This window comes from Diuraphis noxia, unplaced genomic scaffold (assembly GCF_037042655.1).
Source record: "Diuraphis noxia isolate RWA-SAM2 unplaced genomic scaffold, SU_Dnox_SAM2 contig0001, whole genome shotgun sequence".
NCBI lineage: Eukaryota > Metazoa > Arthropoda > Insecta > Hemiptera > Aphididae > Diuraphis > Diuraphis noxia.
This window is the reverse complement of record NW_028301711.1, coordinates 34132123-34155366: the sequence shown is the minus strand read 5'-3', so window position 1 is coordinate 34155366 and position 23244 is coordinate 34132123. Positions and strand designations below refer to the sequence as shown.

Sequence of the window (23244 nt, the reverse complement as noted above, 5' to 3'; positions counted from 1 at the left end):
GATATACACGAAATTAATAAGCAGTCAAATATATGCCCACATAAAAATAATTTGATGAGTTTGTATATCGAAACGAATAACAGTAATGTTATTCACTTTATACTTGATAATGCATTAACGTAGGAATTAGGATTTTGAATTTGTGGAGTTTGAGTTTCATTTAAAATGATTATTTAACACACTATAATAACAATTTTTTTTTTCATATTTGGAACGTTGTAGATATTTCTAAAAACGGCTATTTTTTTTTAAACATAATATAGTTTTTTTTACAAAAGTAATTTAGATGTTATGTCGTTACGTCACTAAGAACGGCTGAAGGTGCTCCGGCTGGAATTCGTTCAATACTCGTATTATTATACCAACTGTATATCTACAATATTATACATGTTTTTTTAATTCCTGTATGCATCACAATGCGATTTTTATGGACGTTTTCAGTGGATTGAAATATGTGTTCATGTGTTTTTATAATGTCTTCGCTAGATAAATAATGAGTCGTTTGTCGTCACATTCCCGTAACCAGTTGCGGTCTGGAACTCGCCCTCTGCACAACTTAGGTATATATTACTACTTAAAATATTGTAAAATTCGAATTTAAATCGGAATAAAAAAAAAAAAAAAACAATTATATAGTAGGAATTTCAATTTCAAGTGCATATTATTACGAACAAGATTTAACATAAAACATTATTATATGCAGTTCAAAATATATAATAGTATTACACATAATATGTATGTACTAAAATATAATATATAGCTGGAAGGCAATGTCGATTAAATATGTATTCATCCAGATTTCATAATAGCACTTGTCTTAAATTATATGAAATCAAAATATAGACGGTGGTAAACCATTCAACAAAATACCGTTGCTAATTTATTAGTGATTGACGTTGTTCGTCTCTGTACGCACAGAGTGGTCTACAGTGTTTTTCGAATAACTATAACATACTTACATACTGAAACGGGAAAACAAAAATACATGTTGGTCAACCCTGTACCTAATATTGTAAATACCTATATCTTTAATAATATTAATCTACGATAAAAGGAAATATTAAATGTACTTACACGACAATGATAAAAAATATAGCATTCTACTATAGTGTACCAATCACTTACAAAATTACAATGTATTTATTGTTTTTTTTTTATTTTTTTTTTTTTATTTTTATTGAATACATACTTGAAAATTACAGAAAAATCTACCTATTTGTGCCAAAATTGTCTAATTCTCGTGTGAAGAATCCGTTATGCTATTAACCATTAGTCCTAATTATTATAATCCTCCGGGAAGGCTGAAAAAGAATATGGCCAAGAGCGTCTCTTAAATTAAAAAAAAAAAGATTTACCTACTTAAGCTATAAACAATAGGTGTTTTTATCGAACAGTTTCTTCGCCCACACACATCGGCCATCAAGATATTTGCATCACACTGCTGTGCTTATGCTTCGTAAATAAATTATTTAAGTATTTATTCAAATTGAAAAAAAATATTGTATAGTCTATAAAATACTATATTATTATCAGTTCACAGGACTATCGTGGTAATAGAATAATTTTTTTTTGTATTTTAAAATTTAAATCATCTATCAACATTTTGTATTTAGACTTAGAATACAAAAATGTTAATTTTTTTTATAGTAGTAGTTTCATGCATAATATGTGATCACTACGTTTAGGTAAGATAATATATCATATATTTTACAAAACATTTAGTTATCTCAGGTAAATTTTACTCGTATTTGTTGGTTAATGTGTATAAAGGTCGCTTGACACTTAAGGAATTTGTTATTATATTAATAAAGGCTTAGCTGTTTACACCATATTCAGCAATATAATTAGGATGAGCTTTGACATCTTAGTTTACTTGGATGACATTTTTTTTTATTAATACACCTTTAATTAAAGACCGGCTTTATATACATTTAAAATCTTAAAAATAAGATGTTTTTATTTTTTATGATTTCATCAAAAATCAAATATATGCATAATATTATTTATTTTTTTTTTTTTAATATGATTTTCATAAAAATGTGTTAAATACTGAAAAAACAAAATAAAGAATTAACAATTATAATAATATAATATAAAAATTATAAGATAGTTAAATTAATCTTAGTGTTTAAAGAATATTCTAATAGTTGTCATATTTAGTGGGTACCAACATTAAGTATATTTTTGTAAAATATTCAGATTAAACCACAATGGCTATATGACAGTACTTATATTACTAATGAATATTATCCAAAAAATATTCTATAACCTTGAAATATGTTTTTTATTCGCTAGAACGATTTGTATATCAATTCATAGAACAATTTATCGTTGAGAAATTTTACCCAATTGGAGCTCTATATTTTTAGCAAAAATGTATATAAACATAAAAATCTGATCTCTTCCTATGATACAATAATGCAATAATATGATTTACATTATATTATGGTTGCTGATATTTTTATAAATTATCAATATACAGCTTATCGATTGACGATTAGTTTTAGTATCTGATGTTGGTCATCTCGTTTTGTCCAAGTGAATAGTGATTGATGGAAGAATTCAGGGATGATGATTATACATAACATAATATACTTTAAATTTAAAAGTATATTTCAATTTCAACACTATAAGACCCAAAAATATATCATTTTAATTTATTTGTATTCATATAATTCATAAATTAATTATATTTATCAAATAACTTTAAATTTACTTTTTATAAAACCTTAAAAAAATTGTATTATCATGTCAAAATTTTGTTATTAATTTTATTATAAAAAGATTAAATTTACTTTGAATTAACCTGCAATACGTTAACTCTGAATATTGAGTACCTTATTCTTTAGAACTACGATGATATTATTATCTACATTCGCGATTTTATGAGTTAATTTACATTTTTACATATTTATGATTTTTTTTATTGCCTTTATAATTAACAGAAATAAATAACATAAACTACATAACATTACTTAAGATGTTGGATGTTTTATAAATGATGAAATCTAGAATCTTTTTGATTTTATGGGTTGTTAGTTGTCACATTTCAATATTGCAATTAATAAGGAAATAAAATACCATGGATTTTTCATTCGCTACGTAGGTGGCCAAACTATATGTATCCTGTATGGCTGTATCCATTCATGTTTTGGAAATTTGATTTACGTAGCATCTATATTATTAATTTATGAGTCATAAACGCTCATAATAATATTATAATATAATCGTATACTCAAAGATTATCAATAGTGTAATAATAAAGAGATTATACGACCGGCGTCGGTGGCGCTTATAATAATATGGAAACGGAGTGAATTAATGATTGTCGATCAGTGTGTATAGGTAATGTGCAACGAGTGTATTAAATCAGCACGACCATCTTATAGAAAAAAATTATTTTTGAAGTCACGTAATACATAACATATTAATATCTATATATAGGTATGAAACGATGTGGACTGAAATCCAAATGTGCCTCCTATCAACTGGAAACCTATCACTTGATAATATTATAATGAAAATGTATTTAAAATATTTAAAGCAAAGCGTTTGAAGTTAAATTGTTAATTTTTTTCCATGGAATTTTTTCTGGTTGTAAAAATCTATTTGGTACGATTATGCATCTTATTTGTATATAGAACTGATATATATATCGTCTAAAAGGCATCATATTCATACGCTGTTATTATTTTCATTATTTCATTAAAGTTTATTAGTTTCCCTAGATCCTAATAACCAGCAAGAAAACCTATAATGAAATCTGAATGGTGAGAAAATTCTGAAAATACCGAATAAATTACCTTGAAATCGATTTTCAAATACAATGATTTATTATACATTATATTAATTATAATACATTAAATATTATAATATTAAATATTATAATACATTATAATTATTATACATTATATTTATTATACATTATTATTTATTATACATTCATTATATTCGTAATACGTCATTGTGTAGGTAGAGATTAAGTCTATATTTTTATACAGAATAACTTATTTTTTTAAACGCATGTTCTACATGTTACTATACTTTATCATATAGGTAAATTTGAAAATGTGTAACAAAAAATATATATATATAGGTATAGTGGTCACCGCCTATTAGACTCATGGATGATTGACTCATTCACCTAATCAAATCTAAACACCTGGTCCTGTTTGAACGTATATGTATACTAACAAATAGCAAAAAAAAAATCGTAAATTAGACTCACACACCAGTTAATGGGGTTAATTTGAACCAGAAGGAAAAATCCTACTAACTAAATAACATTTTTTTGTATGAATTATCCATATATTATTTTTTTTACTATACATAATAGCCAATTATAAAAAAATCTCAATAAATAAGTGTATATTTTTAATTTGTTGGATCCTTATTATTGTCTCATTCAGTTGACGGACTCAAATGGTCTGGTCTTAAGAGGACGTGATACCCGCATGTGTTGTCTCTGTCTTACAAGTGCATTATATAATAAATTTTACGTTCAGCAGAACACGTGTAGCTCCGTTTGCTTAAAAATTAGAGTGAATTGACCTCTTATAAAATTTAAAGGTATGATTGTTATCTAGTCAACCTCATATGCTTTTTAATATATTTAAATTTTAAAGGAAGTTATGAGTATTTTAAGATGCACAAAAAATTCACAATTTTAAAATACTCATAACTCGCTTTAAATTTGATATAAAATAAAAAGCATATGAGGTTGTCTAGATAATAATCTTACCTTTAAATTTTATAAGAGGTCAGTTCACTCTAATTTTTAAGTTAACGGAGCTACACGTGTTCTGCTGAGCGAAAAATGTACCATGTTACGCATTTGTAAGACGGAGACAACACATCATGCGGGTATCACATCCTCTTAAAGTGAGACTAACAAGCGGCGACCACTATACATATATTTTGAATGCTAAAATATATAATCCGTTGTAATAATCAAACATAATTTTTCTATAATATAAAAAAACCAATAATGTATTTAACTTGGATCAAAATACTTTGATTTCTAAGATAAGACTAATTTGGCCTAATTTTATATTTATCCAAAAATAGTTTGAAATAGAATCAAATAGATAAATTATATTTAAAAAAATGAAAATGGATGTTTTTTATAGCTGGAAGAATATTTTTACCTAAAAATATCAAATATCACTATAGTAATTCATTCATCTTAAAAAAAAATAAAAAAAGGATAAATCACCCTGTATATACATAGCTATGACGTCTATTAAATATGATGTATAATACTACAAGTAACAATACCAAATTTACAACCCTGTATTTGGTCGGCAAATGTTTATTGTACCGTCTAGAATTAGTCAACACGTTATAAATTATAATATAGATATCTATTATTAGTCATATCATTCCAACGATGATGGTTTCTGAGTTTCTGACAAAAGATTTTTTTTTTTTGTTTCCATTAATTTCATCAGTTCTGTGACATCCCGTTCTCCTTTAAAAAAAATGTTGAACTGGCCCTTCTTGCAAACCAATGACAATTATACAGGTTTCTACTTATTTTTGTACATATTATTACTCATCTCAATCATATTTAACTACAGTAAGTAACTATTAGCTATTATCTATGTGTCTAATACACATTATTATCACCGAAAATTATTCTATAACCGTGGAACAGGACATGACGTTTTCCACGTTAACTATGGCCGTCAAAAAAACACTATTTTGGTAATTTTGCTGAGACTTACGAATATATGTGTTGTTGTGAATCCTATTTACACGGGAAGGTTGGTACGACTATAACTAATTTTGGTAAATGATTTTATTATTTCATTTTTCCACCACAGTGATGACGTAGTACCTACCCGTCGAAAACATATTATTTCATAAATTTTCTTTCTCGTTTCTTTGTTTTCCATTGTGAATAACGTCGCGTGTTAGTAAATTCGTTACAGTATGAACGCATCACTACTTAAATGGTACCTACCACATAAATCAGACAAGTATCAATTTTATAAATATGTTAGGTAAGGTTGCACATAAATGTTGATTAATAACATATAATTAATCAAATAACAAACTAAATGGTGATGATGATGTATTATAGTTTTACCAGAGAAGAATCCCGGCAATTACTAATAATTACATGTTTTTACACTTTTTTTTCACTTATTCAAAAATTTTGTACGCGATTAAGAGTTAATATACTTAAATACGCAATACATTAGGGTGTACTTTTAAAAGTAACAAAACACCAAAAACGTCACAAATATGATAACCTTCATGATAAAAACTGACATAAATGATGTAATTTAGCAAACTAAACTGTACTATAATATTATTACTGTATAGGTATTGTATATATATTTAATTATCTTTACTATAAATGTATGGTTATTATATTATTACAATTGTTAACTTAGTATAGGTACCTAAACAACTTATATTTTATGCACTGTATGATTTAAGATCAGAACAAACAACCTCGGTTTTTATCACTTGTTGATGTTTTCATTGTTTTCAATAAATAAATTTTATTTTATTTTGATATAAGTGTCATATTTTCTTATAATATATATCTAGTAGCTAGTACATAATATTAAATATAACCTTGTGTTTATAAATGATGTGACGTTGTTTATTATAATATATAGGTACCTACTATTTGCAGTTTGTAAAAAAAATAAATATTGCACGAATAAAATAATCCCTAATTTCGCAAGTGTGATAGTTATTTACTGAGAAGTAAAAACATGGTAACAAATAATAATCCGAAAACTCATAACGTACCTATATATATTTTTTGTGATACCGTAAAGATAAATGTGGATCACTGGCATAAACTATGAAATTTAGTTATTTATATTATTATTATTTATATAGTTGAAATAATTATAACTATAGTAAAAACTTATAGAGCCGCCGTGTTAGTACTATTAGTTACAAACTAATTTACAAAATCATATTGTACATTTTTAAGATTTCTTCAAAAATTAATTTAAAAAAAATTAATTCTGAGTATTTTATTAATATCTTATTTTCTAGATTTATACAGTATTTCAAAAAATTTTAATACGTGTATTATTTTATATTTATTAAATGGTTAATTTATTTATAAGGCTTTAGGTGAGGGGGGGGGCGCCTGGCGTAAGCAAGGATCCCTAGTTAGACAGGTAATAGAGAATGAACCAATAGGTAAAATACCTCTAGGAAGACCCAGATTGAGGTGGAAACGGGAAGACTGTGTTAAAAAAGACTTAAAAATGTTAGATCCAGGAATCAGATGGAGAGAAGCTGCAGAGGATAGGGACAGATGGCAAGATTTGTATTTAGCGGTATGGTCTTAAGGGCCAAAACCAAGAAGAAGAAGAAGGAGAAGAAGAAGAAAGAATAGGTACCAGTTATATACATTGAACTTTTAAAGCATTTCAGCACTTCTTGTAGGTATCTGATAAAATAGATAGGCATCACTAACAAATGCTTCGAATGTCATGTGAAAGCATAGCTGAAGATCAAAAAAAATTGTTTTGTTAAAAGTATATTACATGTAGTATATCTAGTATTTAGATGACTACGGGAAAGGAAAAATCGTTGACCGTCGTCTCGAATAATTCAATAGGAACTCGTCCTTAGTGAACTTAACGGTCTTGTTACACGTGGGCGCGCGAGTTCGGATATTCGGTGCCACAAATCACCTGTTGCGCTTCTTATCAATACATCTAAACGCTACCAACGTTATCTACGACTTTTTTTAATTTCCGTATAATACTGTGTAGGTATAATAATATAATCCGTAGCGTCATCTGTCCGTTAACAACTTGCAGGTATTAAGAAATCATTATTTTACAAGTAGCAATAACAATAACAATAATAAAAATAATCCTTCATATATAAGCACACTATTAGGTATTATAGTTGTAGGTTGGACACGAAATTATTTTACTTTGACAGCGAGGCGTGTACAGATGCCAAAAACGTAGTATATTTTATATATAGGTACCTACTACCTATATAAGTACCTAATCGTATACGAGAGATGTACGCGAAATAAATTATAACATCCTTTCCGCATACTTAACGAGCAAAACTGTAAAACAAACTCTCTATACGACTACGGGTTACGACAACGAAAATACGTGTCAGCTTGTTGTCAATGTAATAATATGTGTGTGTATGTCACATACCGTCCCTATTATACCTACGAAATATGCATAAAAACGTTTTATTATATACCAGACCATAATAAAAGTGACTAGTCTTAATCGTGCGAATATGAGTTGTCTGGCTAGCGCTGTGTCTACACCAAACAGGTATAATAATATTTAATACGACGCAGTTAGGCCTATGAACATTTTCCGATGCAATTTGGAACGCACTATACATGTGAATATTGTGTATATTTCAAGTGTCTTTTACAATATGGTACAGCTACAACAGTTTTAACTTAAGTTTGGGGAGGGGGCAGCAGTTGGTTTGAAATTTCGACAGTAATCCATTCGACAAATGACGATAAGGTAACCACATAATCTAAACTTTCAGTTTACCTACTCCTCTTCGTCCTTATAGAATCGTAAATAAGTAATAGCTACAAAAATTAAAATCAATCCGTTGTAGCCGTTTTGTCTTGAAAAATTAAATGAAAATAAAAATTTCACTCATAATGGTCGACACATCGAGGAGCTCCTTGTGTTTAACAATGGTCTTGGCTGTTTATTGAGGCTATAATATGGTGGTATCCCAATTCTCTACAGCATGTTTTACACTACATTTGTTTATATTTAAATTACCTTTTGATATTGATATTATCGGTAATTTAAGTGGCCAATAAATGTAATTGCATTTTTTTAGACGAATATTATTAATAATTTATTATACCAAAACAAGTTAGACAAAACATATCTATAAGTGTATTATTTTATATTATGTCTGTCATGATTTGCAATGGTTTACTTACATAGTTACATTCTTTATTTCCAGTAATATATCAATCTTCTCCCAAAACAATTTTAGTTTGATTTAAAAAAAATAATATTATTAGGTACCTAAGAATTAATTTTACTTAAAAATCAATCTCTTGGGCAAATTCCTTGTTCGTTATCACCTAACTGTTTAACTACTCAATATATGCGCTGTGGTTATTTTTTGATAGGTACAATATAAAAACCCCCGATTCATACTTAAGAAAAATAAATTTTAAGATACTCTAGTACTCCGGAATTTATTCAGAAGGTACTTTAATATTAATGCTAAAATAAAACGAGTGCTATCTAAGATTTTTTCAGAGAATATTATTGGTATTTAAAAGAGAAAAAAAAATACCATTATATTGTAGAAAGGAATAAAATAGTTTCATCATTTTCTTGATTCAGCTGATTACCCTACAATGACAACTCTGATAGGTAACATATATACAAAACTAGGTCCTAGGATCTGGGAGCTTGTGATTAAAACATCGGCCAGCTATTGCAGACGGATAAGTTCAAAAAGCTTATTATACTGACTGGAATAGGCTTGCGGTGATGGCCGTAGCTGGTTGAACTTATTATAGGGGAATACTATATAATATAATATGAGTTGGCCGGCTGAGAGCCCAGTGTACAATTTCCATATCGAGGTCGCCACACTATGCTACAGTGGTGGCGGTAACATTTTTTTGTCTTGATGATAAAATTCTATTGTCTTGGTGGTGTCGTGATTTTACCGTAACCGTCGCCGCCACCGCTACCACTGCTGCAGTGTGTGCACGAGACCTTTATCCCGACGGAGGATAAAGAACCGTATGTAAATGATGATGTGGTGCAAACATCTCGGTGATTTTTTCTTGTCAGTTCGAGGGGACAAACTTCTACCATAAATCAGTATATATAGCGTGTTATAATGCTATATTAAAACAGGATAGGACGGCGTACTTTCCACCATAAAAATCTTGTTGTCGATTATAAATACTCGGACGACGTAAATCTTGTAGACGAAATAACTTGTACGATATTACAAGGCGCGAGCGATGACAAATGCATAATTTAACTTTGTTATTCGATATAGAATATTTTACCTAAAGCTATGCCTATTGGTAATAATAATAATATGGTCACACGCTACACGGTGCGTGAGTGTGTATATATATATATATATATATATATAATAGGTATTATATAATGGTATATTAAAAATACCAGAGATGCTTTGATCGTCTTATATATCTGTATATAATAATATGTGCATAAATGCGTTGGTTAGGCCGGTTGCAAAAAGAGGTGGAACCGACCAAGAGATTGGCCGAATGCGCGTATATACCGAGGTTGCAGTGACCACAAGTGGTGGTGGTATTCTACACGCACGATCACTACAGTGTACTGTCCGAACGATCATTACGGCGGCAGTGATTGTTCCGGTGATGATGGTCATTGGTGGGGGTGGTGGTAGTGACGAATGCCTACAATACACTGGACAATATTCGATCGGGTAAAATCGCAACGGACGGCCGTTGGTCGGCGGCGGCATAATATTATAATAACCCATCGTCATCGTCATCGCGGTATATACCCACCGCGAAAATGACGGAGCGAGAATAAAATTATTTCGCCAGGAAATAATCGGCCGAACCGGCTATTATTATTATTATTATTATTATTATTATTATCGGCAGTCGATCCGATTCGCGCCGTTTCGCCGTCGGCGGGCGGCAAGAGACGCGCTGACTGACCGACAGCGTCTCTTCGCGCACCACCGCGAAACACGACGCACGCGATACACGGCGTCCGGCAGCTGCTGCATTGCATACACGCGCACGCGTCAGTCGACGTTTAGATGATCCCGGGACCAGTTAACTTGCCGATAGACGCACGCGGGTCTGTTGACAACTTTTTTCGTCTCCGAAATTTTTACTAAACGTTTCGCCTCCCCCGCTCGGACGATTATTGTTTTTCTTTTTTTGAAAAAAAAATTTTCGTTTAATTTTGAACTTTTCTGTTTTTCATTCGCCGCGAGTTCGATATAACATATTATTATTGTTATAAAAATATTATATCGGAGCGTGGCGCGGGCACGGGTAACGGACGCCGCCTAGACGACTGCGCGACGGAAGAGATTTTTTTCGTGATCAGAATAGAAATTTTTTCCCGTCCATCACGTACCGCTGAGGTGCAACGCGATATACACTCGCATATTTATTATAATTTTTATCGCGCACATAATATTATTATATAGACAACGACGGCGACGACGACAAATAACTGTGAGTCGGGCGTTCGCAAAGATACAGCTCGGCATCGTACGCATAATATAGTAGACGATCGATATAACACCGATCACACGATGGTCATCATGAAAATCGTAACGATTCTTTTGAAACGTTTCCGACACGGTAAGAGTTTGACGACACAATATTCAATCATTTTATAGCAATAACGATCAAAATAATATTATGTACATGTATTATAATAATAACTATACGTGCCCTATCTATGCGCATTATAATACGCGTGTGTATCGTTGCACACGTTTAAATTACAATACTCATAATGAATATTATTATCATTACTGTCGTTATTCCGAGTCTGCAAATTTAAACAGTATTTAAACGGGTGCTTTTAACGGGTTATGACTAGAGTGTGTATCTATAGATTCTATAGGTCTATATCTTGTATACACAAATTAAAACCGTACAAATATTGAAATATATATTATTTTCACATACTTTAATAAAATATTAATGAACGAACGACATGAAATAATTTTCGATTATTTTTTTTTTCATTCATAGCATTTTATTTAAACGTGTACAATAACATGATAATCAGCATACATACCTATGTATATTCCAAATAACTATGTCTACAATGCCTCTATACAGTAAACATTACATCACAAATATTAGCGATTGTTTAAATGTACTAAACATTAAAATCAGTTCAAAAAATAAAAGTTAATATATAGGTATATCTAAATTATTTACCGATCTTACTAATTATTTAATATACATATTATGTAATTTTTATGCATAAAATGTTTGATAATATAAATTTTATATTTTAAGGAAATAATGAATTGCTGTATACATTTCTTTATGAACAATGAAAATATTTATGTTTAAACCATATTGTGTTTTATCTTAGCCATTGTTCTTTTGTATTTACATAATTTAGTGTGTAAAATATTCTATAATAATTAATATTATATTAATATCTAATGTACTATCAGTATCTAGTTATCAATATATTTACAAATATTTTGAGTACAAAATATTTGATAAAGTCATCAACTTCTTCTATTAAATATAGCAATGTAGTGTTAGTATTCTACATATTTCCTAAAATAAATACTATATATTATGTTGTTTCCTTTGTGACCACAGTATTTTCATTTATAGATTTAATTTTTTGTTTAAAAATACTATTATAGATGTACAATGAAGAACGTAACTCGCGATCATTAAGTTCATAACAAAACTAGGTTTCAGATCAGGTGACAACTGACAATAGACATTGTCTGGGAGCTTTTCTATTGTTTTAAAAATTGAATGTCAGGGCTGAATATGTTAATGATATCGCATCGAAATTATAACATGATCATATTTTATAGTACGAACGACAAATTAATTGATATAAATATATCATATTTATACTATCCATATTAAAAAACAAACGTATAAGATACTTAACCCAAAACATACCATTTCACTTATAACAAATCTTTTTTAATAGAGCGATAAAAGTTTTTTAAAATTATTTTACCATCAGGAAATAATACTCGATTATATAACTTGGTCTATATATATATGTGTGAAATAAACTTGATTTTGAAATTGAAACTCACAATGATAACTTCGTAGTAGCATATTAAACCATTATTAGGTAGCTATTATAGGTATATGTCTTCAACCTTGCCAGTTAGAGCGGTAATGAATACGGAGTTTTGTTATTGACCGCCACGTCATAAAAATATTGAACTTGAATACATTTTCAAGTTAGACGAGTACTTAATATCTACTTATAAAATAAATGAAAAACATGGTATTGTTTTCTGTGATTATTAAAAAAATAACAAACAAAAAGCTTAAATTATCTGCAGTTTCCCGTTTTACACAATATTCCCTTATTAAATACAAAAATGTTAATGATAACTTACAATAATTTATTTGAATGAAAGAAAATATAAATGTAATTATTATTTGACTTAAAAACGTAAAAACATATTATTTTTTGTTGATATTTTCAACTAGTTTAATAGTACTTATTCTAAATAAATGGCATTTTAACCATATTTAAGTTTTAACTATATTTACAAGTTTATCTACTCGACGCATAAAATGTGTTATATCTACCTAGTTATTTATAATTATTATTTAATGATTGACACGTCTTATTCAATTTAACATCATTTATATTTCCGTGAATTAATTAAATCAATATTTCATGATGTACAACAATAGAATAATTATTAAAAGTTATAGTGTTCGTTTTCAATATACATACATTTTTTTACTATTTTTTCTTACGCGTACAGTGTACACCATACACTCTCGGATACGATCAAAGGTTTAAATACAAAAATAATTTACGAAAAATATCATGGTTTATGCGGTGAAAACAAAACGTTTTAATGTATGCTTATTAAATTATTCTATTACACATGATAATTATATGTATCGCAATATTATATTATAATATAGTATATATATTTTAAACTACCAATATACCTCTGAAAATCAAAAAATATAGCTGCTTGGAATCAACTTCCGGAGGTCTACTTTTTCTTGATCCATCTAATTTATTATTTGACCTGTTATCAAAATATTTAAATAGGAAAAAAATGTGGTATAACGAGTTTCTTTTGTGGCATTTTCATTGCACAATGCCACCTATCTTACCATAAATGTAAATTCGGCATTATGCAATTTTTATATAAATATCTATTATCATTAAAATCTAGAAAAATATAAAAAATAAGTCACAATTATTGTTTTCAATATATAGTCCCAGCTAATAATATTATTTTATAACTTAAATTCGATTTAATCTTTATTTTATATATAAAATTATCTAAATATTACCATATTATGAGTAATAAATTTTGACAGCAGAAGGCTTGGCTATACGCGGTCACAAGTTACAATGTTCTCGTAGTAAAATATGTACGACTTTACATTTTTAAAACATTTCATTTTATGGAGTCAAATTTTGATAAAATAAATACAACTTATTGAATACATATTTTAATAATGTTGGAAAAACGTAAAAACTAAACAACAAATTATGTTTAATAAAAAAATTGATTATTATTTATTGAGTTTTATTAAGTTAAATAAATGTTACGAACAATTCAATGTTATAGTTATTTAAAATTCTATACCTAATATTTTATAAATATTTTATATGCATTTGTACATCAAACATAATAATATTATAATATATTTGTTTATTTTAAACTATTGTTTACCTCTCTATTGGGAATTTATTATTTAATCACTACCTATACAATATACATACCTATAAGAAGTACTATTTAATACCCGCAGCTGTATAATTTAGTTATATATATATAAGAATTCAATATTATTAATTTAAATATTTAAACACATTAATGTAAATAACTTTAGTTAACTGAAGCCGAAAAAATATTTTGATAAACTCTAATAATTTACAAAAGAATTATGTTAAATAAAACATAATTATGTACTCTACAATAGGTAATAATAATGAATAATGATGGATTATAGGTATATAATATGTGATATGTTTATCAGGATATTCGTTAAACGTAACAATTGTATACTGGTGACTAAATCTAAAATATTGGTTTTATACTTTTATAATGATGTATTTACCGAGAAATACATTTGTTATAGAGATTAAAAAATCTTAAAATTTGCATCCTTCCGGATACCTAGTGAAAATCAAAATATTATGAATACTGATCTTACCAATCGATCGATATTCTAACTGCAAGCCGGTGATGAAATCCATTTGAAATCGTTTTTCGAACACTTAAGATACGAAAATTATTTTGAACCATCCTGTAGTTACAAGCTGTGTAATATTTAAAAAAAAAACATTAAATGTAACATATAAGATCATCATTCATTATTGAGGCAAAGAAATTGAAACAAGTTAAATATAGGCAAAATAATAATAATTAGTGTTCATTTTTATTATCTACACATTTTATGCGTATTTCATGACCTGTACAACTTAGGCTATTATAAAACCACGCGTTTATTATGGCATATTATTATATAGCTGTATAGTGATCAGCGATATTGATTTACTATAAGCATAATCAATATAATTATGTATGTTATACACAATTAATACAATCTCTCATCGTGTTTTATTTATACCTGTAATCAATTGGTTTTCCTTTTCAAAGGCATGCTTTTTTCGTTTCTATATTTCAATATTTGATCTATTATGGTGTTGTAATTTGTATGCACTGAGCCTCCCTAACTGTAAACATAATTTTATTTTGGCATATGTCACTGTCCCAAGAATCCTTCTAAATACGATATTATTCCAAACGGGTTACGCTCAATATGAATATCATAATAAAACTAAGTAAATTGAAGAATAATTATGGTGCACCAACAATATTCATTTTTAACACGGATTGGCATAGAAAATGAAAAATTAAACTGTATATGAACGTTTTAGTTCATAACTCACTCGAAAGCAACATAGATATAATGTTATATGCATATAATATGTTATCAGTATTTTATGTATTATTTTCTACTATACGGATTAGCCATGATACCACTGTCCTTCAAACGGTATAATTATAATTATTGTAAAAAAAAATTACTTCCCATATTTTTGTTGAAGTTTTTAAATAAAATAGTGATTACTCATATAAGACGAAACGAAAAAATATACGTTCATAATAATTACAGGCAAATATCATATTATTTAGATAAATAATAATGTACCTACAATATTATGTTTATGTTTAATGCCTGCGTGAAGGAAGAAAATACTTTGATGCTGTGTATATAATATACATATTTAGTTATAGTTATAAGTTTTTAACTAATAATAATAATACCTAAAGATATTCCGAAAACCACAAAGCTATTATTATTTGGTATTGAGAACGCGTGTTGTTGGAGGTGAAAATATGCGTGAAACACATTTAATCGATATTTAATATCATTATTTATATTATCGAAGTGAGTGGCTATTAAGCATACCTAATAAGTAATATTACTGCACATAATATTGTAGAAAAACCGAAGGATTCCTTGTGCGTTTGATGTGTAGCCGTAGAGATAATGAGTTGACGCTAAAAATATTATTTTTTATTATTTGATCATCGATACTTTTTGGAAAATATAAAATATTACATTAGATTATTACACTCTTAACCTTTTTTACTTTTGATCCCCCCCACCAAAGTACCAACAAGAATTAATTTCTGATCTAATGAGGTACTGAAGTCAAAAACCGAAGCATTTTTACTGCATGCCCCAATTGTGATGACAGACACAAAAAAAAACCGCACATCATTGTAAAATCAATACATTCCTTGCTCCGCTCAGAATCTAAAAGTAGGTATTTAATAAACACAATTTTTTTTTCCTACAAAACAAGTCGTGTTACAATATATGCTTATTGTGCCTAAATTGCACAGATTGCATATTATACATAATAATAAAAAAAAACAAGTTATCCTTAGGTATAGGCAATACCTATTTATTTTGGTTTCTCAAAAACCGTGATAGGGAAAAAACGATTTTAATAAATCATTATTCATTATGTCTTGTTTCATATTATTTTGGTTGAGGAAAAACGTGTAAACCTACTTATCCAACTATAAAGTGATATTTACCAAGATAATAGCAGGAGGTTGTGTATCGTGTATGTTCAATATTATTTTACACCAACCGTGAAACCAGGTACACGCCTGCTATGATTATACCACTGTTGTAGGTAACGTATAGTTATCGTCGAAAATGTTTTTGTTCGATTTAACGCTAATTTGTACGTAATACATTTAAATTTTAAAATGATACATTATATTACTATATAGTGCGATGTAGGTTTAAATTTTGTTTTTTTTATATATAACTTACAATATGTAAGTGCCGAAGGTCGAATGGGTCAATGCAGAACCCCGCACACGCGCATTCTCACTGTATAGCGATTAGTGGTATCAGTCTGTGATCTTATCAGAATGCTAAAATTATAAGCACACTCCTGTTTAGGTATCGATAGTCTGCATACCATGTACGATATTTAGATCAGGACACAGCTTATGAATATAATTAATAGATAGATAAAATAACGAGAAAACGAATAGTTCGGAATCGTAATCGTAATACTTATTGTTGATGGGATGGTAGGGTGAGAACGATGATATAGTTGACTATAATATGGCGCACCCAATATTTCAGTATAATTTAATAATAATGTATGAAAATTTAAAATCATTAATTGTTCTTAAGAAATGTTATAGAGCCTATTAGTTGTGTGTGTGGTAGGAATTAATATATTATACTGCGTAATTTTTTATAAACGTTAAACACGCAATACGACACCAATAATATTACATTTTAAATAAATGTTATTACAAAAATAAATTCGTGTTGTAAACTCTATTTTTCTAAAAAATAAACTTCCTATGATATCGACAAAATATTATGCCATTAACAATTATAGGTATACGATAAAAAATTACAGGTGGTCGAAAACTCAATGGCGAGGGGGGCACGTATATGGGCTGTTGATGTATAAGCAGATACGTATATTGTCTCACTCATCTGACCGATGACCGGCGCTACACGAAAATGATTGAGATCATAATATGAATTGTTTATTAGCAATTACGATGCGCCCGAGATCAAAGCTCGATCTCTATATCATACATGTGTGTATTGGTATTGCAGTACAACGATCGCAAACGAAAACACACACGCACGGCATGTTTCGTGTACCTAGTTTTTATTAGTTTTATTGATATATATATATATATATATATATATGTCTAATATATACATATTATTTTTTTCTATTCTTTTTTTCCTTCTCCTCCTCTCACAACTATTTGGGTCGGCCAAATAGTTATAAATGTACAATGTACATATTTATAATATATAAATATTGGTTTGTATAGATGTATGTTATTATAGTACCCGCTGTCGTTGAACTGACCGACAAAAATTATAGATTATTATCAGTTATATCATCATTACTAGTACAATGTTTATAACATACAATAATTACATTTGGTATACTATATATATTTATTTCTGTGAACTTTGCACCTTGTACGTGGACTATTTACCTTATCATCGTTTTCAATCTCAACGAGACAATATTATATTTTTTATTTAAGTCGATCACTATAATAAACTCTTTTTATAACAAGCTGTTATGGGTTTAAATATACATAATATTATTATTATTAAAAAGTGGGCACGAATATTTTCATGTATAATTCACTCAAACCATGTGGCTTTTCAAAAAAAAATGTCTTCTATATTAAGTACAATATATATGTACTGACCTAATAGAATTAAAGTTAAAGAGCGTTTCAACTCGATTTCTCAAATCTGTCCAAACAAATAATAACTGTTAATGTTCTTGTGATAAACCGTAATATGAGAAACGCGTGCAGAAGTCGGTGGGGGTTGACGAGCTTGCATTTCTCTCCCTCACCCAAACATCATTGTTCCGCATGTTTGATTTAATTTTATCGGAGATTTACGTGTTTAGCACCTCAAAACGAATGTGTCTGACAAAATTTGGATACTGCGGTAGTGCGGTCTGTGATGCCTAAAACCATATTTTTATTCTAGGTAATAATTTATTGATTTTTAATAATGAAATAATGTAATAATAATAATTAATAACATTATCTTGGTATATTTAGATATAATATACAGCTCTTACTCGACCACTCGCGATGCGTCGATGTAGAAAAATAAAAAACTAAACGTTTGCAATAATATTATATTATAAATTGTTGTACGCGCAATATAATAAACACACTGTCTAAAATGTTCGTCAAAAATAAAACGTACGTGAGAGAGGCGTCTCCGTGTGTAATGTATGCATGTGTATTGTGTAATCAGGCATCATCACTACAATATTCAATATAACCCGTTGTCGAGTGCCCGCGAGCCTTCCGGAGTCCTTACAACACATATTATAATATTATCTACTATGTTCGTGATCTGTGCTCATGCGATCGCAGAAACGATATAATATTATGGATTCCATGCCGTCTCGCCCACGACTGACGCGTATATATCGTTCTAATTTATCGCACGGCGTCCAGCGGTCGTGGCGCTGCTTATATTATATACAAAAATTATAATATCGTTTACTGTTATTATATTTTAATACATTTTTGTTTACGATTTAAAATACACCTCAATTCCTAGCGTAATGCACTCGCGTCCACACGGTCTTCCAATACCCCCTCTCCGGCACCTCCACACCAAAATGCCATAAACGCACCGCTGTAATGATTTATATTCTTATTGTCCATGCTGTCCACCGCCGGACGATTATAATATTATACGGTATCATGTAGTGCGTAGGTTAATCACGTCCTCCGCCAAACCATTTTTGGAAACGATATTATTTCCTATATAAGAAGTAGTCTGAAAAATCCCGAATATCATAAATACGTGCGCAGATTTGTATGAACCCACTTCGTAAAATGCACGCGTTTCCTCTGCAAAGCAGTTGAACAACAACAAGTCATCAAGTCTTTACGAATTCGATCAGAAAAAACTTACTCAGGTTTTTTTTTATTAAATCAGCGATATTACAATATGTTATCAATAATCAACTGAACAAAAATTGTTTTCCCAAATTTCTCAGATATTTTTTTAAAAATATTTTGTACTTATTTGTTATCAGTTTATGAAATTTGGCAAATTAATTAATTTGATATTCAATTCTTAGCAGGTATACAAATTTATCAAAACCAATAAAATTAAAAAATGGTTAACATTTCAATTTAAAAAAGTTTAAATTTATTTATAGCTAATAATAATGGGCCAAGAACCGTCGTACTTCAAATTATTATTTGTCTGTGGTGTAAACAATTATCATCGAGTAAATAAAACATTACACCGTTCTCTAGTATCGTTGGCCAAAATGTATTTACTTGAAGCTTCGGCCCATAAATGATTAATTAAGACTATTTTGACGTAGTTTCAACGATTAGGCCGATACGCCATTGCTTGTTAAAGTTCATGTACCTACATAAAACAGTCAACATAATATTACCTTTCTCAGTCAATAATCAGGTACCTGATTATAGGTAGGTATATCTAAGGTTTCAATACTGTCAAATAAAAATTGAATCAATAACATTTGTTTTTGTTGAATTTAGGTTTACGTTTCTTATGCAATAATTCTTTTGGACAACAATATATTAGGTAGGTAGGTTTAATGTTTATATTGTGACGTATATTGTGTATAGCACACTTATGTCATTACATCGATTTCTGCGATTCCATTAAAGCAGTTGAATTTTCTCGACCTTATCCGTTTGTTTTGATTTGATTACATAATACTTCAATGTTTCGAAACCAGTTTAGCGTTTGTGGAAATAGTCATTGCACGGTTCATACATTTCAGAGTAACAAGCACAGAAAATGTGAGCAAAAATATTGATAAGTCCCACTCACCAGCGTATATATTTTGGAAATGTAACCAGATGTGTAGTTTCAAGTCTGCCCTGTTGAAATCGTAACCACTGATTTAAAAAAATATATATTTTGGAAATCGTGGTGTGTGCTTACTCATAGCTTAGTAGCCTGTATGCACAGTAAACACATCCTTAATCCGTAACAAAATAATTGATAGGCAATTAGAAAAGTTTAATATGACCATTGTTCAAGTTAAATGCGTCCAAAATGTATAGATAGTTATAACTTTATCAAGATGTATTTAATCGAAGTCCGAAGGGCAAACAGTATAATATGGTGTGGCGCTCGCGGTAGTTGTAACCAGTTGCGACCGCAGTAGTCGACGTAATTATATGTATTATTTATGTTACAATGTGTACGTAATATGACATTCTAACACGTGGTGACATTGAAACACCGTTTGATCTTGATCGGTCTATAAGAATAAATAATAATATTATGTCAAAATTTAAAACAATAATAATTATATATGTATTATAATTGACAACGTTGTAGTGTACTCGTGTGAAACAATCATCAATGTAGATACGTCACTATAGTAAAAGGTGTAAATCATAGAATTATTATAGATACTCAAATAAAAGTACACAAATATCATATTTTTTGTGGCTAATTCATAATATTCTGGTTGGCGAGTACTTTTTAATACAAAATGTAATCGATGGTCAATACGACTATAGCATACCTATAATACCAAAATCTTTTTATATAGTCTTAAACATTAACACATTTTTTATTACTAGACCTTTTCTTTATAATAGTATATTGATGTCTAATGAAATTTTTAAAACACGAATGACCCCCAAAAATTTCTAATAATTAACTGGTTCACGATGTACATGATAATGCTGTACGATGCATGCATCCATCAATGATGATAATATTATCATCGATTCGTGCAACGCCTTAGGACTCTGAACCTTGGCACATGTTTCAAAATTTCTATATGTCAATAATCTAGGACGAGGGCATGTAGATGGTTGCTTCGAGAGGTTCCACGGAGTAGACTTGATTATTTTTTTATTCAAAAGGATGTCTCATCAAAATATGCAATCTAAAAATTTTCTTTAAAAACACGTTTGAGCGTTCAACGAATATGAGTTACTAAGTGGTTTTATTAGAAAAACACTTATGAACAAATTAAAAAGGGGATTATAATCTGGTTCCTTAGATGCTCGATTTTTTGATTTTTTAAATTTTAAATCCTAAAAATAACTAAAAAAAAATTTAAAAAACAGGCATGAAATATTAAATACTATACGAAGTTTTAAAGATATCATAAATCAGGCTTCTTACGGAACCGAGTATGAATCTCCTCTAAAATTTTGTTTATAGGAGTTTTTTACAATAAAACCACTCAGTAACTCACATTCTTTGAAAACGTATGTTTTTTATAAAACTGTAGAAAATTACGGCCTGCAGCGACGGCTGCTATATAACTACAACGCTATCTCTTGAGCGTTGTATATCTAAACGTTTCCGTGAGACGTCCTCTTAACATTAAATTATTAAATAACAACTAAAATAAAACAATGTGTACATGTAAATGAGGCCCATAATAGCTATATTATAGGTACTTGATAATGAAAAAGTTGCTCATAACGCAGAAAAAGTTCAGAACCTCTGATGTAAAGATATGTGCCGTTCAAAAAAGTCATGCAGTGGGCTCAAGGTAACATGGTATGAATAAAGTATGCATTACCTAACCTGCAAGTAGGTATATAGGTGCATACTTCCATGACATGTGTGGTGACTGTGTGAGTACGCGGAAAAACTAGTTTGGCGGTATTTTTTTTTACCTGTTAAAACCGACAGCAGAGGAGACTCTGTGTGAACACAGAACAATATATAAGTATACTTCTCTTCAGTTTAGCAGTATTTAATTGTAGCCATTTTCCAACTACTTGAACTAATCGTATATCGTATACAGAGCGAAACCGTTTTCGTGGTAAATTTTTTTGATTTCTATACTCGTAAAAGAAAAATAACTACAGCTGCAACTATTTACACTATTATTGAAAACATTTGGTTTGTTCTTACTATATTATATACTGTATATTATCTAAGTTATTTCTTTTATAGATTTTTTTTTCCATTTATTAAATTTTAATTATTGTTTCAACATAATCTTTGTTTTTATATAATTTAATAAAAAAACATATTCAATTATTTTGATAATAACAGATTTCTCATCAGAGTTCTCATCCCTTACCTGATTGTAGTGAGGGGGGAGAGTGAGACATATTTCATGTGCATTTTATACAGTATCTGCAGTATATTAAATCATTTGTATGTATAATAAATGTTTTATATTTCGATGACTGTATTATAGTAGTGTTACTTATTAGTACTTACTCGAGTTGACAGATTTCCACTGCATGCCAAGAGTGTGACCCTTTCCCTCCCTTTACCGTAAAACCACCGTTGATTCTTTTATTGATAATATAGTATGCAGATTTGCAATGTACCACGCATACCACTCTGTACCTCAATACTTAATTATGCGACTTGTCTCGTCGTTCCAACGTGTATAGCGACAAAGCAACAATAACGAGATTCGTATCAAATTTCATTAATGTTATTATTTAATGGTCGAACGGTCGAGC

The 23244-nt window shown here is 29.2% G+C and overlaps 1 protein-coding gene across 2 annotated transcripts in view; it reads left to right on the top strand.

The window, feature by feature from the left end:
* Positions 1–23244, top strand: part of LOC107173201 (scavenger receptor class B member 1-like) — an 88971-nt gene that overhangs the window by 27361 nt on the left and 38366 nt on the right. The window contains exon 1 of one of the 2 annotated variants that reach the window (XM_015523636.2): positions 10695–11341. The exons of the other annotated variant lie outside the window; for it this stretch is intronic. Coding sequence (XP_015379122.1) covers positions 11293–11341 — 49 coding nt within the window. The 5' untranslated portion in view covers positions 10695–11292. Of the gene's footprint in view, positions 1–10694; positions 11342–23244 lie in introns of those variants that run through there. 2 annotated transcript variants of the gene reach the window in all.